Source organism: Ischnura elegans, chromosome 8 (genome assembly GCF_921293095.1).
Source record: "Ischnura elegans chromosome 8, ioIscEleg1.1, whole genome shotgun sequence".
Lineage (NCBI taxonomy): Eukaryota > Metazoa > Arthropoda > Insecta > Odonata > Coenagrionidae > Ischnura > Ischnura elegans.
In genome coordinates, this window is record NC_060253.1 from 23,710,858 (window position 1) to 23,733,173 (window position 22,316).

Below are 22,316 nucleotides of genomic sequence, written 5' to 3' on the forward strand. Positions count from 1 at the left end.
AATACTTAGAGGTGGCCAAAAAATATTTTTAGGATCGTAAAAAAGATGAAAAGGACATTTTTGAATCCAGTAACGAGTGCTTGCGTTATAGCCAATCTTTTTTCAAGTAATGATTTTTTCTGTCTCCGCTATCCCAATCGCAGAAGAAGCAATAATATTTCGTGCAGTCAAACTGTATGCCTAGTAAAAGTGCAGCTACTTTAAGTTTTCCACAAATTTTGCGTAATGAAAAATTTACTGCGTATTCTGGTAAGATTCTTGCATGTCAGTTCCGTGAGCTAATGCTTTCGAGGGGAGTTCAATTCCATTATGTTAGAAAACAGCCTTTAAACTGGCGTTAAAGGAATCAATGAACCTAATCATCTGTGTTGTATTCAAAACTAAGAATATCCATAACAGGGAGAACATCATTGCAAAAATTAAGATTGTTTTCATGAGAAAAAATTATTTAAATTCGTCATTCAGAGGTCGATGCATAGAAATTTTTGTATTTGGATCCAGCAAATTCCAACCCTTCAATTGTGATCTTAATATTTCTCTCTTCTTTTTAAACAAATTTAAATTGCGCAATAGGTCACTTAAATTCTCTTGCGTCATAAAATGAGGTCTATCAGATATTTTTGGTCCGAAAATTGAGTTTTTCGAGTTTTCGAATCCATCATTCTCAGATACTTTCTGAATATTCGCTAAGATTAACATTTTGTGTGGTTCCACCACTGGTAAATTTTTCAAGTGTGGGGCTGATTCTAGGTGTTTGGATCTTTTACTGTGTGTTTTGACTTCGGTGTTATTTCTTTAATTTCTGTTTCACAAAAATAGTGGTCAGAAATATGATCCTTAGCTTCCCGCCGAATCCTGAGGACGGAAAAATTCATATGACGTTTTCCATCAGTCCAACCAGTGAGAAGCTCTTCACTCCTGTTACATATCGCAGAAGGCTCCGATTCTGTACCCAGGTCACCCAACGGCCAGTCAAAATAAAGTCTAAAACACTGTCTCAAAAAGGTTATATTCCGCCTTTGAGCCTCGAAAGTAATTTGACCGCACACGTAACAAAAGTAATCGTGGTAGTTCACGCACTGTTTAGGCCCATTCGCCCTTTTAAAAATGTCTGCCAAAAAAAAGTATGGCTTGTAAATTTTTTTCAAATGGTGTTTTGTGATTGTCTACTTGTAGGGAACCAATGATAAAATATTCAGGATAATTAAAAATGCTGAGCAACATTGCCTCAATGATTTGAAAGGGATTGACCCCACGATGAAAGCTAAGAAACTTCACAACGATTACAATGTAATAAGCTGACATTTCCTGCGAGCAACAAAATTCTCAAACCGTCTGCACATGAAAAACACATCTTATTATCTGTTTAGAACATTTGTACCTTAAAACCGCGCTGAAATCTAAAAACCCTCCAAAATAACTTTCGAATAACCCTTTTAAAACGCATAAGGTTCCCTTTTATCTTCTAAAACATTTATTTCATTATATTTTTACAAACTTTTTATTCTGATTAAGCTGTAAATAAAAAATAATCAAAGCTTAGAAATTTATAATTGTTAAAAATAATTTGGTTCAAGTAATGAGTTTTTTATTACACCTTTCATATACACTTCGAGATAGACGCGAGCGTTGTGGGGGCCCGGAGATATTCGACCGACCAACCTGACCACACCGCACTGATCGGACAACAATAAATAATTATAAATTTATGACCGGATGAATATCATCCATTTCTTCAACGGACAGTAGCAAAGACAAATTACCACCTCTGCCTCTCCCCCTGCTTATTTCCACTCTTTGAATAAGTTTGTTTAGAAATAAATGTATCAAGGCAGATTGAGTCATTATTTTAAAAAAAATAGTCGCTAAAAAAATTCGGTTTATTTTTTTGTATTGAGTAATCTATATCTGTTATGTTGATGTTATCAACAGACCTTTCACGAAATAAAAAAATTACAATTGGCTCAAATTCGAATCCCCCCCCCCCCCCACAACTTTAGTGCATCAAATGCGCGTAAATTAATCCCATTCAGCCACGGAGCCACATAAACATTCCGTGTTCTCGGTGAGTCCAAATTTGAATCTAAAGAGAGGAACAACCTCGCCACGGAGCCCAAATGAAAACTCTCCAGACGGCCAAAACGTGTGCGTGGACGCGACTTTCCTCAGTGTATTCTATCCGCTAGGGCATTTGAGCCTGTAGTATGACTCCTGTCTAGCTATCCTGATCGCCCCCGCGTCCGTCCTCGTCGGCTCTTGTCGGCGTACTGGTGAGAGATGCAGGCTACCTCATGTGCCAACCTTCCAAGTTTTTTACCGACCCTACCACATCAGTTAAGTGGGGCTCGTGGGTGTCTACATACTTTTGAAAACGATAGTACATGAGGGAGAAATTGAAGTAAAGGCTGCTTGTGAGCAAGTGCATTGTACACAAAAATTAGGAAGACTACACTAAACACAAATTTCCCTCAAACATCAACTTAAAATGATGATACTAGAAACTTAAAACTAATGGGCTCAACAAAGCGCCCATATGCGGCCAAGTATCGGTTCACAGCAGATAAATATTGTACAGTACAAAATAAAATTCTAAAAGTTGAACAAAATAGCATAATTTCGATCCTAATATAATATAAATAAATATAAACTTCGATTTATCGTTTTTTGGTAGGATTTTTTCCTGGGAGCGGCAGCCTTTAATTACCACAGCCTTTTACCACAGACAACAAATCCGTCAAAACATACGCCGCCTGTGTAACAGTGCCAACAATGTAATGTCGTCATAATGGAATAAAGTCGAGTTGAGTGAACCAGGCGCGAGATCCCATCAGAAACGCTCACTTTCCATCGCATTCGCATAAAATCATCACACTTTGCTACATAGCCTTTTTTTTAAGGTCAAGGAAACCAGTTGTGATTATTTTTTTTCCGAAGGAGGAAAAGTGGCTGGCTTGGTGGGGGCAGCACTGCACTCCCTCCCCTCCCTCCTATCGACCTTCCCTCCGCGCTTCAGTCCTTGGAGACCGTCCATCCAGGACGGGCGGACATATCATCATCATCTTCGTCTCGCCACTCGGAAACTTCCTCAGCGTGAAAAATGGCCGCAGCGAAGTCCGCCTTTCTCGTGGTGGCCCTGTCCGTCGTCCTGTTCGGGCCATCGGACGCGCAGGACAGCGATTACATCCCGCCGCCCCTGGTGCTGAGAGCTTACTCGCCCGTGGGACTCAGGGCCGCCCTACCTGGTGAGTGAGTGCATCGTTTAGAAGACCCCTGGGTCGAAAGGTTCTGCTCTGGGGTTATCGGAATGGTTCCATAGACTCCCTGCCAAGTAAGGAGATACAGCCGGTGATAGGAAAAGTTACGCATTCGAGTGCTTGTGTTTACTTCTCGCAGACCACGTGCGCATTGAGACGACCATCCCGTAGGAAACTATTCATTCATTGTTTTAATAGGTAACTGGCAATGGACAAAGTGACAAATTTGATTGGCTGATGACAGTGGTAGTTGTTAACCGAAACTTTTGTGATCGAGTGATTGATATTGCATTCTCTAGAAGGAATTATTAGTGATAGTCATTACTTTGTGGCAAAAAGGTATTTAAAAAAGCCTCGTCAATAACAAATTTTATCATAATTTTACAGAAATTACGGAGAATACCCTAAAATACACAGTGGCGCCGAATCCATGGGGCCAGAGGGGGCCCGAGCCCCCTCAAATATTCATTATGGGTGTGAGAAAAAAATATTTCAGGCTGGTTGATTATCCCCGGAGTGTCCAGATATCGATATTCGAGTTATCAGGGTACTAATGTTGATCATCATTGACTCCTCTAAAATGCTTAAAAAACTTAAAACTCACTACTTCTAGTATTTCCCCGGGCAAGATCCCCGGTTTGGGCCCCCCAATATTTTTTGTAAGTCGGCATTCCTGAAAATACATCCCCAGATATGCCTGCTATATACGTAGTTCAGGTGTCAGTTCCCTAGAAGTTTTTTTCTGTGAATAGCAATGGGAATTTTCAGCAGTAGTATGCACAGATTTCCTCGAAGACATTGTGCGCAGCATCTCATAATATAAAAGCTAAATATTTTCCGGCTATGATCTTAACTCTTCGATCCCATCGCAAAACTGAATTAACTTGAAAATTACGACCTTGGGGACATCACGTCCTTCGAATTCAAAACAGAATAAAACTTCCGCGAGGCGTTTTCCTGGTAGCCTTAGATGCTTCTTGTGAGGACCATCACATAATTACATCATTGGAACCGTAAAAAATATTTAAAAATTCCCTCGATGGTCGAAAATACGAATACAGTGTATCAAATGGCCATTGTCTCAAAGATCTGGAGTATGAAGCGACGTCTTGTAATTTTAAACTGCCTCCTCCAATCGTGGGACCGTGTCTCTCCAACTATAGCAGTCTATTTTCTTGGCGCACTACCCGTTCAAAACTTATTATATCACCTGGGAACGTTCGGAATAGATAGTGTAAACCCTTGTCAATATTTTCCTTTATCTGAATATGAAATTTTTACCATGAAAAAAATGCTGAGGTATTTTTTTATACCTATAGGCAATTCGCTGTATAAAGGCCTGTTAATACGATACATTAACACGTGCGAGTTAATGTCTGTTTGCATGAATGATTTTTGTGGACCGGAACGGAACATGTACGAATGCATGAACCAAATGAGAACAGGTTCTATTTTCTGTGCATGCATTCGCACAAGTTGAGTGGTTACACGGTACATTTTCGTTTTCATTCTCGCGTTCATACATATAGACATTAACTTGCACGGATTAATGTACCGTGTAAACAGGCCTTTAGTTCGGCAAGATCCTCTATGCATCCACATCACTATCGATAAAAATGAGTTCGATTCCATGCTGTTCTTTTATTACACGATCAGGTGAAAGTGGGTTTTAAAGCATCAACTGGTTCTTTTATTTTCTTCCAAAATGAGGTTATTGAGGAGTGAGTTTAAAGTCAATTGTACAACAAAAACTGTGGCAAAAGTTTTACATTCTGGCTACCTACGGGAAAATTTTAGCAAAGATTTCCTCGAGTTACCCAGGATATTCTGAGATTATAGCCTGACTTTTTAGAACGTAAAAAGTCACGAAAAAACTGAGAAAGGAAGTAATACGCTTTCTTGAGCTTCGAAACGGTAAATTGCGATAGGTTGTAGTAACGTTTTGCGTCGGCCTAAGTGTCCGCCCCAAATTACAAATAAACAAGAGGGATTCTCGCATACTTTGCATCCGAACAAAGTAATAAATATATAAAAATAAATAAAATATATAAATGACAAATCTGAGATCGCGTGATGGCATGGTTAGCTGTCTACGATGATTGTATTTGTTTTCATGTCGTTTATTTTGATTGTAATTATTATTTCTTTTGAGACCTGGTTACACGCTACATTAACCCATGTACGAGTCAATGTCTGTTTGCGTGAATGATTTTTGTGGACCGGAAGGGAACATTGGAATGCATGAAACAAATAAGAACAGGTTTTAATTTGGACAAGTCTCTGAACCGCCATCTAGTTCTCTTGAGTATGTTTACTCTGAGATTTCCGCAGTTACGAGGCAGTTCGTGCTTGAAAAAAAGCTGTTCTACACACACCACTCTACAGCCGAATTCGGAAAGGGGTCGTTGAGGTCACCGTCGTCCTCGGTGCGGGAGAGGTCACTCTTTTGGGAGGGCGGGGGGCAAACTATGAAGATACGGAGTGCAAATCTCTTGGTCGAAGGCAGCAGCGATGAGATAACGTTTCCTCGCCATGACTGATTCCTACTCTATCGATAAAGGCCTGGTTACACGGTACATTACCACGTACAAGTTAATGTACGTTTGCGTGAATGATTTTTGTGGACCGGAACGGAACATGTACGAATGCATGAACCAAATTAGAACAGGTTCTATTTTCCGTTCATGCATTCGCACAAGTTGGGTGGTTACACGGTGCATTTTGGCGTTCATTCTCGCGTTCATACATTTAGACATTAACCCGTACGTGTTAATGTATCGTGTAACCAGGCCTTAAGACTCGGAGACTGGTTGAATGGGGCACTAGGAGGCATTTCCGTAGACCTCTATGACCCAACTGATTTTAGACCATTTGAATGGGTGAGAAGCCACGTGGTACAAGTGAGTGTTAGGCACAGAAACGAAGTGAAGAAAACAATCTAAATCGACTAGATATTTTGCAGTGCATTTGATTTTCCTCTCGATGTCAGCACTGAACGGAGACTTATCGTATCCCTTGGACACCAAGTTTTTGTACATTTTTTCTATAATTTTCTGTGCCTAACCCTGTCTAGAAAAAAAAATGTTTGTACCCCTTGGCTTCTCACCCTATGATTTAAGGAATTAAATTTTATGAATTGTTACCGGAAAAAAGAGTCGAAATCGTGGGGGATAATTGTCAGTGGAGTGGATCGATCGTACAAAGTGAATTATATTTTCCTATCTCGTGGTTCCACAAAGTTTAGCCGCAACGCTGAACCGAATTCTCGAACTCATTAGTTGGAAGACCACACACAATCACATATAAACAAAGGGGATTACTTAGAGGAGAAATCAGTCCCATGGAAGCTTTTATTTTTGTTACCATTTCGTTCGCTTATTATCGGGTTTCTAAAACGTCGTAACGCGTCTTTGAGCGCATATAGAGATTCATTTGTCCTCAACTTTTGAATAGTGCATAGATGGATTTAAGGAGGGGGCACGTGCGCCCCCCAGACGCTTACAAAATAGACAAAATTATTTATACGGTTATCATTACTCTCGTTTTGTTTTGTGTATTACGGAACCTCAATTATTTAATTTCATATTAATAACTTTCATGTTAAAATAAAGAGAATATTTAGCACTGTAATTGTTTTATCTTGTTTTTAATATCAAGTATGAGAGTATCGTTGGCCTGTTAGACCATTGTGCCCCCCCCATCCCCGAAAAAAATTTGGATCCGTTTTTGCAGTAATATATTTGAACTCCGGGGGTTATGAACACTTTGACCAGCACAACGATCACAGTGACCGACAAGCATAGTTCCCACCACGCTGTACCAGTCATAGAGACTGGCCGCTAAGCGACTAACAAGGAAGGTCCATCAAGTGTCACCACTAGATCTCGTTCAAATTGTGCTTGGTGATAATGGAATAGTGAAAAACTACGCATAAGAGGTGAAGTTTTTGTTTTAGATGCCAACGCTCAATATTTCTCTAGATATTTAAGACGGAAAGTACCAGAAAACTCCTAATTTTATGCAACACACAGAACAACAATGTCTGTTGTATTCACCCTAGCAATGGAGTATAAAGACCGTTTTACACGGTACACGGAATTGCGCAATCTGACGTACGTGCGAAGGCGCAATCAAAATTGCGTCATGTAAAGTGGTGAATTGCTAGAACACATGCGAGACGTCAAAATAGCCCCTGTTCTAATTTCGTTCATGCATTCACGCAATTCTGCGCCATTTTAGAAATTAATGCTGCTCTAACCTGCGCAATTCCGTGCCCCGTGTAAAACGGCCTTAAGGGGCTATTGTTTGTGATGTGGGCTGCATAAATTTAGGCGTTGTCCTGTCACTTTCCGTCGCTAATATCTCGATAAGTATGGATCGCTTACGGCTGGGACAAAAAACTTCACCTCAGGAGTATCCATTTCCAATCACCTGGCAATATTTGAACGAGATCTGATGGTGGCCCTTGAGGGACTCCTCTTGTAAATTCCACTGGAATTACGCCATGCCCCGGGTGACCGAGACCGATCGTTTGAATGAATATTTATTATGCTCTAGGTAAAACCTGTGAGAGAAAATGAATACAAGATACATATAACGCTCCGCTCTAACAAAATATTAAACAGATAAATAGCACTTTGACAAAAATACAACAACAGCGATACAAAACAGTAAGTGTTCGGATTTGAGGATTATAGCAACGCTTAAGAAGTTTTAAATGTTTAGGAAAATACAGTGAAATATTCAATATCAAATAACAAAAATATAGGTTTTAACATAAATCGGAATTAAGGAATGGATCGTGACCTATGTGATCATTATGATCGCGGTTCTTCTAAACAGAGAGAAATTCATTTCGAACTCACTTGAAACGATATTTCTTCGTGTCATGAACCATAGGCGGATCTAGGGGAGGGGGGGTACGGAGGCACGCCCCCCCCCCAGACCCTTAAAAAATATGCAAGATTTTTAATACGGTCCCATTATAATTGCGTTCGTTTTGTATGAGGAGGTATCCTTGTGCCCCCCCAGAACAAAACCCTGGATACGGCCTTGTTTGTGCCACCTCCAGAAAGAAATCCTGGATCCGCCCCTGACATGAACCAATCATACATAATATAAAAAAAGAACTTGATGGTTTCACGGAAAATATGTTCCATAATAGCTGGCCTAGGTGGTTCTGGGATAAAGCCTTTGCCTGCCAAACCGAAGATCGTGGGTTCGTATCCCGCGTGGGTGGGTGGTCCATATCCAGGGCATGTATGTTTTCTGTTGTGCATCATTAATATTAAAAAGATTGTAAAGGCCTTTTAATGTGCTGTTTACTGGGAAATTGGCAATGCAACGTCAATATAGAGCAAGCGAAGTGGCTGCATGCAGGGGCTGATCAAGGATTTTTTCTGGGGGGAGGGCACAAGATCCTGACAGGAAAACGATATTCTCATAATTTACATTAAAAGCAAGATATAACAATTACTGAAAGAAATATTCTCTTTATTTTAATATAAAAGTTATTAATATGAAATTAAATTATTGATGTTCCATAATACACAAAACAAAACGAACGTAATGATAACTGTATTAAAAATTTTGTCTATTTTTTAAGGTGGGTACGTGCCCCCCGCCTAAATTCGCCTATGGCTGCATATATCAAGCCTCTAATGGGATAGGTTGGGGCTATCTCTATGTAGTTCCCTTGTTTATCGCAGTTAATAAGCAAAAACGGAAGTAAAATATGACATAAAAGACAATGACACTGCAGTCTCTGAAATTTTCTCGCTTATCCAAAAATCAGCCAAACCGTGCGCTAGTTTGTCCGTTGATTTACCCGCGTGTCTCGCAAATTTCTTCCGTGAGCGCCACCGCAGGTTTAAGAATACTGTTTCTTCCGCTGAACCATCCCTACGGTAAATAATCGCATTTGTTTCTTCAAAACTGCCCTCACTTGATTAAACTTATGCAATTATCTTGTATATTCGGGAACCGTGAAAAACCTTATCAATAATCAACTGAAGTTCGAATACGAAAACTTTCGTCTCACGATCTGCGAAAATACGGGGGATAAGTTTTTACACTTTATAGATAGCGGTTATTATGACAAGGATCTTTACATCTGTTCACATGAAGCGTAAAACTTTCGTGCTGGCAGCCTAAGTTTTAATATTTTTTTTTTAATTTTTTAAAATAAAATAGAAGGCCTTAACCATTTCTAAAATAAGTTGATGACGTCACGAACTCTTGCCGTGTTCGTCACCGCTTCTGAGCTACATCTCGAACTTTTGTATGTTCCTCATATGGTTTGTTTTGTTACACGCCACTGACCGATCATTCCCAATATGAAAGGTTCTCACACCTCAGAAAATCAGGCCAGTCGAGATGCAGTTCAGCGTCCCTTTATGGTTGAACGCAGTTTTAAAGGGGTATTTGATTTTACAGTGGAACTTGGTTATAACGTCATCAAAGGGACCAGAAGATTTTTAACATTATATCTGAATGACGTTACAAAAAAACAGCCTTAAATCTGAATGACACCACAACTTGACATTGCACAAACAAAACACAACTAACGACGTATAAAATAACTGTCAACATACGCGATGCTCACACGGAGGTAGGTAGAGATGTGACTGATGATCTACCGTAACTAACGAAACAAACAATACAATACAGTGTGCTTGTGTCAGTGACCTTGTAGAATGTAGGGGTGGGAAGGGATAAGACCTAGGTATGCGGGACAGCCCCCGCTCCCTCCAGACACCAATGAGGAACTTGCATGGGTCGTAGATTGCTCTAAAAACTATTTTGAATAGGTCAAATGGATACATTAGCTCGCAAAAATACCTTCAGTTTCTCCATTCAACATCAAAAGAAATAAAAAAATTGCATTTAAAATCGAGAAAAATTTCTCTGAGCCGACCACTGCGCGAAGACACCCGAGCGTTGCCGAGGCCAGGCGTGACGTCATAGGTGCCTAAACAACCGCAGGGAGTTGGAAAATACGCTAAGCGCTTGGTGTAAAATTTGTTTTGAGGGAGTATTTAGCCGCTCATCATCACTTTATTTTGTTCTGTTATTCTTGGGCAAGTTTTCCTATTGCTATTGTGCCTAGATTATTACTTGGGATATTAATAACGCGGCATCGGGATGATGAAGTACAAGCGTTTCACTTCGTGTGTTTTAGTTATCAGAAAAATGGATGATAACGTTGCCACTCGTTCGAATAGTACACCTGAAATTCATCTACGTCTACATAATACCCCGCAAGCCGCCTTTAAGGCGTGTGGCATGGGATGTTAGGACACCAGCCTTTTTTTAGGACACCAAAAATTGATGCCATGACCCTCATGGAATTTGCTAAGACAAATTATTGCTATACGTTGGCGGCAAATCGAGTTGTAAAAGAAACTTGTAATACTGGAGGATAACGATCGTAAGCTGTGCTGTTGAATTTGGCAACGCCCGATTAGCGGAGAAGGTAGTCCTATCCGTCCTACGGTACGAATTCACAGCAAAACAGTCTGCACACAATCCACATGTGATATCGCGATCGGTTCCGCTGCCAACACACACACAAGCTACAACCTATTTCAATAATATAGGTAAATCCATAAACAATATACTAGCATATACCATAAAAATATAGCGGGAAATAGGCAAATACTCTTATCAAAAACTGGATGTCACTGTCACATTCTTATATTCATCACATACAACTTACAATAACAGAACTCGTTATGATGAATACAACTATTTATTCACTGATTCACCCTTAAATTAGCCCACACAAGTGACACAGGTGACATTTCTCACTACTATTCGTTGAAATAATGGAATAACAAACTTCACACAAAGTTTTTATTTCAATAGCGTGATCGTGAAATGTCATATCTACTGTGACAACGGAGATTAGCACGCCACTGACAACTTTTACACTACTGTTAGACATTTATCGATAGCGTAATAGCACTTTTTACAATTCAATCACGATGGAACACTGACAACTCTTGGCCGATATTTTTCAACCTTGTCAAACTTTGTGCATTTCAACCACTGACACTGTGATTATTAGCAGTAGTTTAACGGGAGACGTCACGTTGAAAATAACACTATTTTGGCACAAAAATGTTCCTAGAGATCTCCAATCAGCGAGCAAAAGTTGCATTGACTGGAATTCACCCCATAATACAAGCACAGACAGTCCTAAACGACGAATTCTCCGGTACCTACGAATAAACGGATGAAGTTATTGTATATAAAAGCTAAGCGGACATCAGTAAACATCAAAATCGTTCTAATTGCATACTTAAATGAATGATATACCGTCGATAACATCAACTTACAATTAACGTATCCCCCTTCCAATGGCCGTGGCTCAGACTCCTACAACGATGTTATTTAGGTATTATATAATTTTTGGTTTAACTGCACCAGTTTTATATTTTATGCCCGTACTCAGATATTAATATTATAAATAATGCAAAATATGAGGGCTTTCAAGCCTCTATCGTCGGATATTTATCTTTAAATATAAAATAATCAACACGTCTAACAAACGAAGCTTTCACAACTGCTGGCAACTATTACAAACAATCACAACAATAGCTTCGCGTGATGTTTAGGCACCTTTGACGTCATCGAGGCTTCGTCGGCAGTGGCTTGGGGGGTGAGGTAGTTTTTCCCGCGCTTTAAAATTCGTAATATTTATCATTAAATATCTCGTGAAGGAAAACTCAGATAAACATGCGGTTTTCTTTGTTGTATTCAGAAAATAATTTTCTGTCCGCCTGTGAAATAAAAAAAATTCATGCAAGTTCCCCATTAAACAAAAGAGTTGCATCCCCTCACCAGCTCAGCGTCCAGCTTGTGACCTGTTTTTGTTTTTGATGTATCTCCACATGGTTTCTATGAACTTTGGGACATAATACAATCACACTACCACTTTTGCAACCTAAGAACAGCAAATTTTTGACGCTATACCCGAGCGTCGCAATATTTGTTGACGATATAAACGGGTTTTCGTACAACATAAAATGCTCAATTTTGGCTGGTATGTATAAAATGTGACGTTAAACCCGAGTTGACGTTACAGCCGATGCCGTTATAACCAAGTCCCACTGTATTTGTTTTAACCATCGTATTAGTTGACTTCGTTCACGTCTATCGAGCGTTTTATGTCCTGGACAACTCTTTCTTTTTGCGATTATTTTAGGTGTGGGCTGAACCTGATCCTCCCGAAAGGTAATACCTGCGCCTTCTACTGACAGCTTTCTTGAGAAAGGATGGCCATACGTACTTCCTTATTTGCCAGCAACGCTCTAACTAGCGGGCGGGTCTCCTCCCAAGCTATTCCTCATTAAAAGCGGTATCCTGACGTTTTAAGTAGGGATGGCAATGGAAATGAAACGAAAGTCAAAACCAGAAAAATGTCAATAGTTTCGTTCCCGGGAGCGAAATGTAGAAACGAAATGGATTTAATACTGGGGAGCCAAACTCAGGGTTGAAACGAAATCGGTGTCAAAAGTACTTCGGGTCGAAAATAAACTAAAACTCTGTGACGAAACGAAACGCAGATGATGTTTTGCACCGGAGGGACCACGTGCTTCTCCTTCGAACAGTTTAGTTTCGACTCACACACCGAGTACGGAGTATGATTGAATGTACAATGTTTTTTTTTGTAGTAGAGGTTCGGCCTACCGCCATTAGATGCATGGGGCACTCCATAGAGGTTCGTAGAAGTAACGACGGTTGCATAGCAACAAATTCAATCGATCTTTAATATCCGGATTAAGATTCATAATGTTGAAATTAATGCAATTTTCGAATTGCCAGCCATTGTTTTGCTAGTAAAATTGAGTCAATTATGCTTGACTAAACACCTCATTGTCCGTTGATTATTGTCTTCCTGCAGGTCACAAGGGCTCGGATCCAGCATAAATTTATTCTTTGGGCATGTATTACTATTTATTTTCATCGTACCTTTCGCGACAAATTCCTAAAGGTATTATTTAATGAGTTAAGAACAAAAATTGGTCGTTGCCTCGTAAGACTGTGTTATAGTGGGGCCTGGCATCATGGCTAAATGCGCAATTTGGCCACGCCCCCCTGGCTTCACTTCCCGCTATTGGAGAGGATAGGGCGCGCCCCCTCCAGGAACCTCTATGGGGCACTCACATTTTTACCACTGACAGAAGAACAGTGAATGCTAACTGGCCATTCGATTTTTAAGCTCAATGTTTTCACTCTCTGTACGTGTATCAAACGTTATGGGTCGAAACGATTCTCTTTTATTTCCCCCTTCATTCTCTTCTGGGATCGAAACTTAACTACAAAGATTATATACTCTAGCTTAGCTATGAGCGGCGGAGTTCTGATGAATTTGGTTACATTTCGTTCCGGGATGACACTAAACTCCTTGCTGATTTTAATTTCGTGCGGTAATGAAACTGAACCTAGGCATCGAAGGGAAACTAAAAAACATTTTCGTTTCGTTTCGACGAAAAAGTAAAAGTTAAGAAAAAGTAAAAGTTATGAATGCTACTAAGCCAGCTTTTATTCCATTTATTATCAGCCTCCCCTCTTCACTTAAGGCCTGTTTACACGGCACATTAATCCGTACGAGATCAATGTATAATGTACGAACGCGGGAATGAACGCGAAAATGTACCGTGTAACCACTCAACTTGTGCGAATGCATGCACAGAAAATAGAACCTGTTCTAATTTGGTTCATGCATTCGTACATTTCCGTTCCGGTCCACAAAATTCATTCATACAAACAGACATTAACTCGTGCGTGTTAATGTATCGTGTAAATAGGCCTTTACAGCAGTCTTAGTCATCGCATGCGAGGCGGGTGGCCCGTTTTCAGGGTCCATTCTGTCTAGAAATTTTACCTGCGCGGGTAAATAAATTGAAATTATAATATATATCAGTGGCGGCGGATCCATGGGGCCTGAGCCCCTTCAAAAATTCGTTATGGGTGTGAGGAAAATATGTGTCAGGCTTTTCGACTTTCCCCGGAGTATCCAGGTATTGAGATTCGAGTTAACAGGGATATAACGTTAATCATATGACTCTTCTAAAATGCTTAAATTAAACTTAAAGCTCACTACTTATAAAATTTCCCGGGGCAAGATCCCCGGCTTGGCCCCCCCAATATTTTTTGTAAGTCGGCATCCCTGATATACATGAATAGGGTGGTTTCCTTTTATTTTTTTATTGCCTAAATCGAAAGATTATTACTCCTGGAGTACGTATTTCACGCTTTTATATTTTTAAATGACGATATCTATTTTTCGCGATTAAATTATATGTGAAAATTTTCAAGCGCGCGAAAACGCGACGCGTAAGTGTGAATGCCGGGAAATCTCTCCGTGTGACGTATTTCTGGTTTCCGCTGCCGCCCTGTGAGGTGACCTTGAGGCGAGTTGAGCGCTGATACGACGCAGGCTGCTAGCGGGTAGCTGAGTACCCTGCTGGCTGGTAGCGCTTGGCTTAAATAAGGATTATTAATACCTTATCAAATGAAGAAACCTTTCCGACCTTAGCCAGTTTTAATAAGTGATTATTAAGACATGTTTCCCTGAGCTCTGCGCCTCATGCATGCATTGGTGACCTCAGACGATGTATAACTCCTATCTTCTCCTATAGAAACTAGGTCCCTGTGACGTCACGTGGAGTGGCATCGCATGGGCGCCAATCTGGCCCTTTTCAAATGAGGATAAAAATGGACCATAGCCATTCGTCTAAACCGGTATTTCTAAAACGAAATAATTTGTATATTATGAATACACTAATGGTGGGTAACGTATCGCAATCAATGCCTTTCGTTTTCTTTGATGAAGGAAACTACCCTATTACCAAGGGAAATCACCGTTGAAATTCCAAGGTTTACGGGGCTCCGGACGACCTGGGGAAGCCCTGGGATTTTTTAGTACCTTCCATTTTCCGTGGATCCAACAAGTACGTGAACTTTAAATTGAAAGAACGTGTGGTGGTGACGGCCAATCCATCTTTTGTCAACTCTTCAACACTCTCACATTGTAATTCTCAAGATACATCCGAGAATGGGATCCCATCGCGCTCCTTTCTCAGTATTTTAACTCCAACAACACGCGCTTTCCCGATTGTAAAAAAATATTTTGTTAAATGGCGGGATTCCCACCTTTGCCATTCACGAATTTTTAAATTAATTTTTCTGCAAAGGATTAATTTTCCTATGTTCTCCCTGCAGGAGTAAATAAACCTTAACTCACGTGACGTCGCGTCACCAACTCCCGAAAAGGGGGCGGTAACTTTCAAGTTTCCTGCTTTAAACGCACGAGAGAATGGCTGAATGGTGAAGATTTGTTTGTAGTCGTAGCATCCCATCCATCTATCCATGGGCGGATTTTGGAGTTTTATGTTGGGGGACAGCAATCCTGCCGGGTATTTAGGGACTATTGAACACGTACGCCCCAGTGAAACGGTTGTTGGTCCCCGGGGCCAAGGAAAATTTGTTGAAATTACAAAAATCAGCATTATAAGTACTAAAACTTGTTTAAAAATTTTATTTTTTTTATTTGATTGTCTTTGAATTAGCTGGTTTTGTACTTTTTTCAGACTGATTACCATTTAAGTTGGGGGAGGGGTGGCCTGGCCCCCCCAAAACTCAACCCATGCATTTAGTTAATGCTTCCAATGAATTCCGATTTCAGGTCTTTTTAACGGACCCCATTTTCAGTGTTTGGTATTGAGACAACTATTAAATACCTGTAATACTCTTTTATTTCAATTAAAGATTGGTATCTAGCTGGTAGTGTTGCATTGGCTTGAAAGGTCTTTAATTCTCCTTCTTTTTAGCTAAATTATTTATTAATGTTTTCTCTCTTGATAGACACGCCTGGGGTACAACTGTTTGCATTCCATGCCAGCATCAACAGAGAACTTCCAGGGACACAAACTGGAACCATAAACAAAGACATTAAGGGAAAGCGGAGACTTGGAGATGGAAATGAATACTGGATATACCTCGACTCAAGCACCAGCTTGAAAATTGGTGACAAGGTGCATTACTGGTACTGGGTGCAGTTCAAAGGACTCGGGTACCAGAAACTGGAAAATGTTTGGACTGTCCCACAGTGTAAGTTGGAATACTTCTCCGTCTTTGTTGTGAAAAGTCATCCACATATGGGTTAATTTGTAAGAAGTAAGCCTACTTAAAAAACAAGGAATTTCGAAGTATTGTTTAATAATTAAGTTGTGTAAATAAGTAGGTTATGCTTTATTTGTTATTCCTCTTTCTTTGTATCCATGCTTCTTTGCTGACGGTGAATATTTGCCTGATGGCAAATTTATGAAAGCTCATGACCTTATCATGCACATGGTTAAACTAGAGCTGTTTCTTTTGTGAAAAAGTCACATCCTGCTGGTTTTTTGTACAGGAAATTACTCCCTTGACTCTAGCCAGAAAAGTGCAAGGAGGATATGGGGCCATGAGGTGTGCAGGACTGATGAAATCGCAAGCTGATTGGTCGTGTACTCTGATAGGCTCACGAGCATCCTCTGTGGTGTTAAGTGGGGAGCACATGGCTTTGTTTCATACTAAAATATGTTTTCCCTCAAAAGCAGTTGCTCAAATGTTAAAGCGGAGAGAATTTTGACACATAGCGACTGCAATTTTTAATTAGACTCCAATAAATAGTCATTTTGTTGATGTCAAAAATCTATTGAAATTGTATTTATGCCATTGGAACAACCTCCAATTGCTAAACAAACATGAATTGCCATGAGAAAAAATTCCCCTGCATCGGGAATTGAACCAGAGACCTTTGGCTTTCCGTGGTTCGATTACAGGTTCAGGGAAATTTTTTCTCATGGCAATTCCTTTATATTTCACCTCTGATCATGCTGCATTCCTCGAAATACAGTGCAACCTCGATATAACGACACCCCACGGTGCACTAATAAACACTCGCTATAGCGAATTGTCGCTTTACCGGAGGTGGAGCAAATAATAGCCAATATACCTGTTGCGAACAGATATACAGGAACAGGAGTGGTGCGGCGACAGATAAACATCTATCCGATAAACGTAAGCATAAATCCAGACGAAAGGCGATGTTTTTTTGCATCACTAAATTTCCTTACTCAAATAACGACTAACTATTCAAACAATTTATAAGCGCCGCACTGAATAAAAATCATGCAAAGCATTGTTCCGTCAATCATTATATTTATCGAACGACAGTTTACCACATAAATTTGAGACTGAGCACTCCATTAACTTCATTTCTAACAGATCGCTAGCAATTACAGAGGTTAAGGAGTCTTGATGAAAGTCTTCCGGCGGTGAAACCCTCGCTATGGCGAGAGCCAACACCGAAAGGGTCTCGTAAAAACGAATTTTTTAACATGCTTATTATAGGGTCAATTGACGGTGCATCGGCTATCTCTCGTAATAGCGGGGGTGTCGCTATAGCCCGTACTCGCTTTAACGAGGTTCCACTGTATTACACTAAACAATCTACTTGATTTTTTTGCAAATGGATTCTACTCCACATTGCATATATGCTATCAAAAATTCAAGAAAAATTAACGAATATTCCACACTCAAGTGTCCAACTTGAAATTAGTTAGCCGACCCACGTAATGATCTGGGCTCCTTCCAGGACATAATCTATATTCTCCACTGTCCTCTTCAGTGTTTGACCCGGATACAAACCGACCAATCCCTAATAGTGGAGTGAGGCCCACGTCTCCCCCTGGAACTCCTGCAGGAGGTGGTACAAACACTGGTGGTGGAGGTGCTGGAGGGGGTGTGACCCCTGCACCCCCAGCCAACTGCCCCAGATCAGCCACCACCGTGAATGGCACCCCAGCCTGCAAGGGGAGGCTCATCTTCGAGGAGAACTTCAAGGAGTTTGACCTGAGGAAGTGGCAGCACGAGATAACGCTCTCAGGCGGAAGGGTAGGATATGATGACCCTTGCTTATCCTCAGGGCCGGAACTAGGAGTTTTATCAGGGAGATCAGTTTGCCTCCTGATCCCCCCTTGCTACCTCACGCATCTCCCACGACACTGAATTACAATACATCCATTTGCTATTTTTTTGAGATGTGATAGTTGAAATTACTCACCATATGAAGAAATAATTCCCGTAATTCCCACTGGGTGTGGTTTTGGGTTATTGGTCCCAACATTTCAACGACTGAGTATGCTATTGTCTTCAGAGGTAGAATCAGGAAGCAAATTTTTTTCGTACATATTTTGCTTATAAGCATAAACACGACCCAGTGGGAAATCAGATAATTATTACTTCATACGGTGAGTAATTTCAACTACTGCATCTAAAAAAAAAATAGCTAATTTTTATAAAAAAAAGTACCGAAAAAATTTGGCTCCTGGTTCTATCCCTAAAGATGACACCAGACTCAGCCGTCGAAATGTTGCGATCAATTAAAAAGCACATCAGGTGGGAAACCCAAGAATTATTTCTTCAAACCATATGCTGGGAAAAAATAAAATTATAACTCCCTGTATGTTTGCTAGAAGTTTTATTAATGGTATTGTTTAATAAATCATATATTAATGATTATTGTATAATAATTTAATTAGAAAACTTAGATAAATTTTTTTATAAAATTTTCAAATTTTGCCACTCCCTAAAATCTGCCACCGAGGGCACATGGCCCTTCAGCCCTGCCGAAGTTCAGGGCCTGGTTATCTATGCACAGAATTCTTTGAGATTATTCAATTCTTTGCTCTCATTAGCAAGAGGAGGCTACTCAAAGGTTATTTGTGCTGAAGTTGTTTATCGTACAGGTATACTAGATCACATCTAAAAATCAAACTATGTAATGCTTTCTATTCTGGGATCATCATGGCACATTTTTAAATTTATATTTGTAAAATTATGCCTTACCATTTTATCACAAATAAACTAGAGAATTGAGTACTGGCTGGTTGTCTAATCCAAATCTTCAATCTTTAAATAAATGATTTTTTTGAGAGATTGATACTTAATGTTTGGGTAGGCAAAAGAAATAGAGATCCATTTTCAAACTGGGTGTATGTATTGCTGTTACCAAACTGTGAATTTTGTTCCACTCCGTTAATTCCATACAAAGTTGTTTAATCAACCACAATGGAGTTTTAAATGAACATATAATTGGCGAGATAAAATTAGTATGACATGGTGCCTTTCATCCTCAACTTGAAATTTAATGATTCATCAAAAGCAAAAGCATGGCCACCACAATTTCAATTTTTCAAATTTTTTTGGGTTGCCAAGAGCCTATTGGGTGTGACCTACCCCCCACAGACTCAACTTCCAAAGCCCTTGCCTCGTGCCGAACTGGAGAATATCACGCAAATAGTTGAATTGTACAATTCAATTTGCTCAGTTGGAGAATGAGTTCCGTTCCCGGCAAAATTGGCCACACATGGAGGTGGCTCCTTAAAAGAAGAGGGCATTTGGGCAACATTAACTCTATTTTTCTCTTCACATCGCAAGAAACATATTCTTTCTCTTCTTAATCGTACTTCAAATTCTCTCTGCTAGAACTGGGAGTTCCAGCTGTATGACAACAACCGGACCAACAGCTACGTGAGGAATGACATGCTCGTCATCAAGCCAACGCTGACCGCTGACCGTCTTGGGAACGACTACTTCCTCTTTGCTGGAGAACTCAGCCTCCAGAGCGGTGAACCAGGAGAGAAGTAATCACAGATTTTGTCTTCCATTTTTAATGATAAAAAACCTGTTGAGGCATTCTTTCCTTTACTACAGTTTGAACGAATAAAAAAGTGATTTTAGAATTGAAATGTTGTGAACCATTTATATTTCAATTCCAAATTTGAGTGCTTTGTGTTCATATATTAATAATTCTTTTCCAATTTCAAATTTTAGTCCTGTATGTGAATGCCTATTCCTCTTCTGAATAGTGTTTTTCAAAAATATAGTTGAGTAAAGAAATATGGAATAATAGAACAATTTCTTTGGGTATTTTGTGGAATATGCTTTTGTAATCTATGTAGACAGCATGTAGTCGTAATTATGCAGTTGGGTAATTTGATAATTGAGTTAAATCGCTCTTTTTTCCCTCAACTCAAGGTGTACAAATCACTACAACCACGGTTGCTACAAGCGTGCCTTTGGTGCGAGCATCCTGAACCCAGTACAGTCTGCTAGGATCCGCACTCATAACTCATTCTCCTTCAAGTATGGCAAAGTGGAGATTCGAGCTAAAATGCCAACAGGCGACTGGATACACCCTGGTGAGTATTTAAGAGTGCCCAATAAGTATATACTGAGGGATGATTATAGCTACTGAACTCCCCAAAAAGACAAGGAATGACTCCCAAACTTATTTGTATTAATTACCATGGGAAATATTATTATCAGAGTACAAAGTTGTAGCAAAAGGTTATGGAATTGTGTAGCAGAACATTATAGGACTGGAAGAGAATTTTCTCAAAGCCAGTTGTCCAGGGTGAAGATAGCACCAGAGACCTAATGTTTAAGATATGCTTTGAGCTTGTGGCACAAATAATTCGGCACGCAGCCGGATAAATAAAGCCCTATAAATACGGAAGAAATAGGGCTGGAACTGTAAAGTGCTACACTCCAGATCAGACTCTTCACTGGCCTTTCTTTTAACTATTGCATAACAATACTTTTGTTAGATCTTCCCTGTCACTTTCAGGCTATAAATGCTTTACAGAACCGCATAACCCTTTTGTGATTAATTCTCATGCCGTACCTCGCACAATGCTTATCTAAAGCATCCATTAGAGTCTGTAGCCCTCTCACTAACTGGCTAGTCAATCATGATCGAACCCCACTGATTCAAGCATCATTTGTTCACTTAAACTCCTGTTTCCAACTCATTCTATGTCTCCCTTATATTAAAGGAGGGTAATGTCCTAGGATAAATAAAAGAATAAAAGAAGAAAAAGAAAAAATAGGAATTTTGCATTTGATAAAGTTCACTTTATATGTTAAATGGACACTGTGGTTTCATGATAAATATTACAAAATATTAATGTAGTAACATGAAATAGATATTTGATAAAATGTTACAAAACCTGGGTCATGTGGATTAATTATATGCATACACCCATGTCTCGTATAGCGCAAGGGATGCGTTCCTTGGGGTCTTTGCGCTATACGAATTTGCGTTATACGAAAGCGTTTTAACATAGGGAAGATAGGGATGCGTTCCTGGTAGCATAGGTCTTGGGTATTGAATTTCCTCTAAAACATCTATATTCCCATAAAAAGCCTTAGAAAGCATTATTTCTATAAATATTTATAGTTTAAAACATCTTTAAAGATAGTATTCACGCATTCAAAGACTTTTATTCACGTTAAAAAAAATTCTTACGTGCTTTCGAAATTCCATCCTGTCGTGCGGGTGGGCTAACATCTGCTATCTCAGGGGATCGTAATGCGTTGCCGGCAGTTGATGATTTTTCAAACTAGTCTAAAAACAACTATTGTGCCACCCAGGCCCTTTTTTCGCTCATCGAAATGACAGGAAAATGCTACTTTAAATGCCATTTCATAGCTAGCGGAGTTTATGAATGATAAATCATTTTAATTTGAAGTCCTCCGAGTCATTAGCAGCTACGTGAAACAGTCTTTAAATGCCTTGAAACCTGACCCAGGTTTTCCTTCCCTGAAAATGAATGAACGAGAATGCATTCTTTTCCAAAAGAATATCGTCTCATCAACACTAAAAACTAGTTGAGGGGGAAAGAAGCCACTTTCAATAACAGCTTGGAGTTCATCAGAAAATGTTGTGGTGGCTGCGCTATCAACACTTGCAGATTCACCTGATATCGCCGCACTGAAAATACCTGCTTGCCGTTTAAATTCTGGAACCAACTGGAGCTTTCACTTAATGTCTCGGAGCGATTACCACTCTCGTCTTTTTGTACTGATTCACCATGAACTTTCCGTATGTGTAGACCGCTTGGTTGAAGTTGGTGCGGCTGAGGTCACTGATATTTTAGCTTCGTCTTTATTCAGAATAAGGCATCGTGAGTTTAAACTTCCGCGCAATATCGCTTTGACGCTCTC

At 39.8% G+C, this 22,316-nt stretch overlaps 1 protein-coding gene across 4 annotated transcripts in view; it reads left to right on the plus strand.

Moving 5' to 3' along the window:
• Positions 1-3,000: 3,000 nt before the first annotated feature.
• LOC124164375 (beta-1,3-glucan-binding protein-like) overlaps positions 3,001-22,316 on the plus strand; it is an 80,969-nt gene continuing 61,653 nt past the window's right edge. For 3 of the 4 annotated variants that reach the window (XM_046541678.1, XM_046541679.1, XM_046541677.1), the window contains exons 1-5: positions 3,004-3,242; positions 16,128-16,373; positions 17,935-18,200; positions 19,794-19,951; positions 20,346-20,509. In XM_046541678.1, the coding sequence (XP_046397634.1) occupies positions 3,098-3,242; positions 16,128-16,373; positions 17,935-18,200; positions 19,794-19,951; positions 20,346-20,509 (979 nt within the window). In that variant the 5' untranslated portion in view covers positions 3,004-3,097. Of the gene's footprint in view, positions 3,243-16,127; positions 16,374-17,934; positions 18,201-19,793; positions 19,952-20,345; positions 20,510-22,316 lie in introns of all 4 variants that reach the window. The other variant, XM_046541681.1, reaches the window with a different exon arrangement.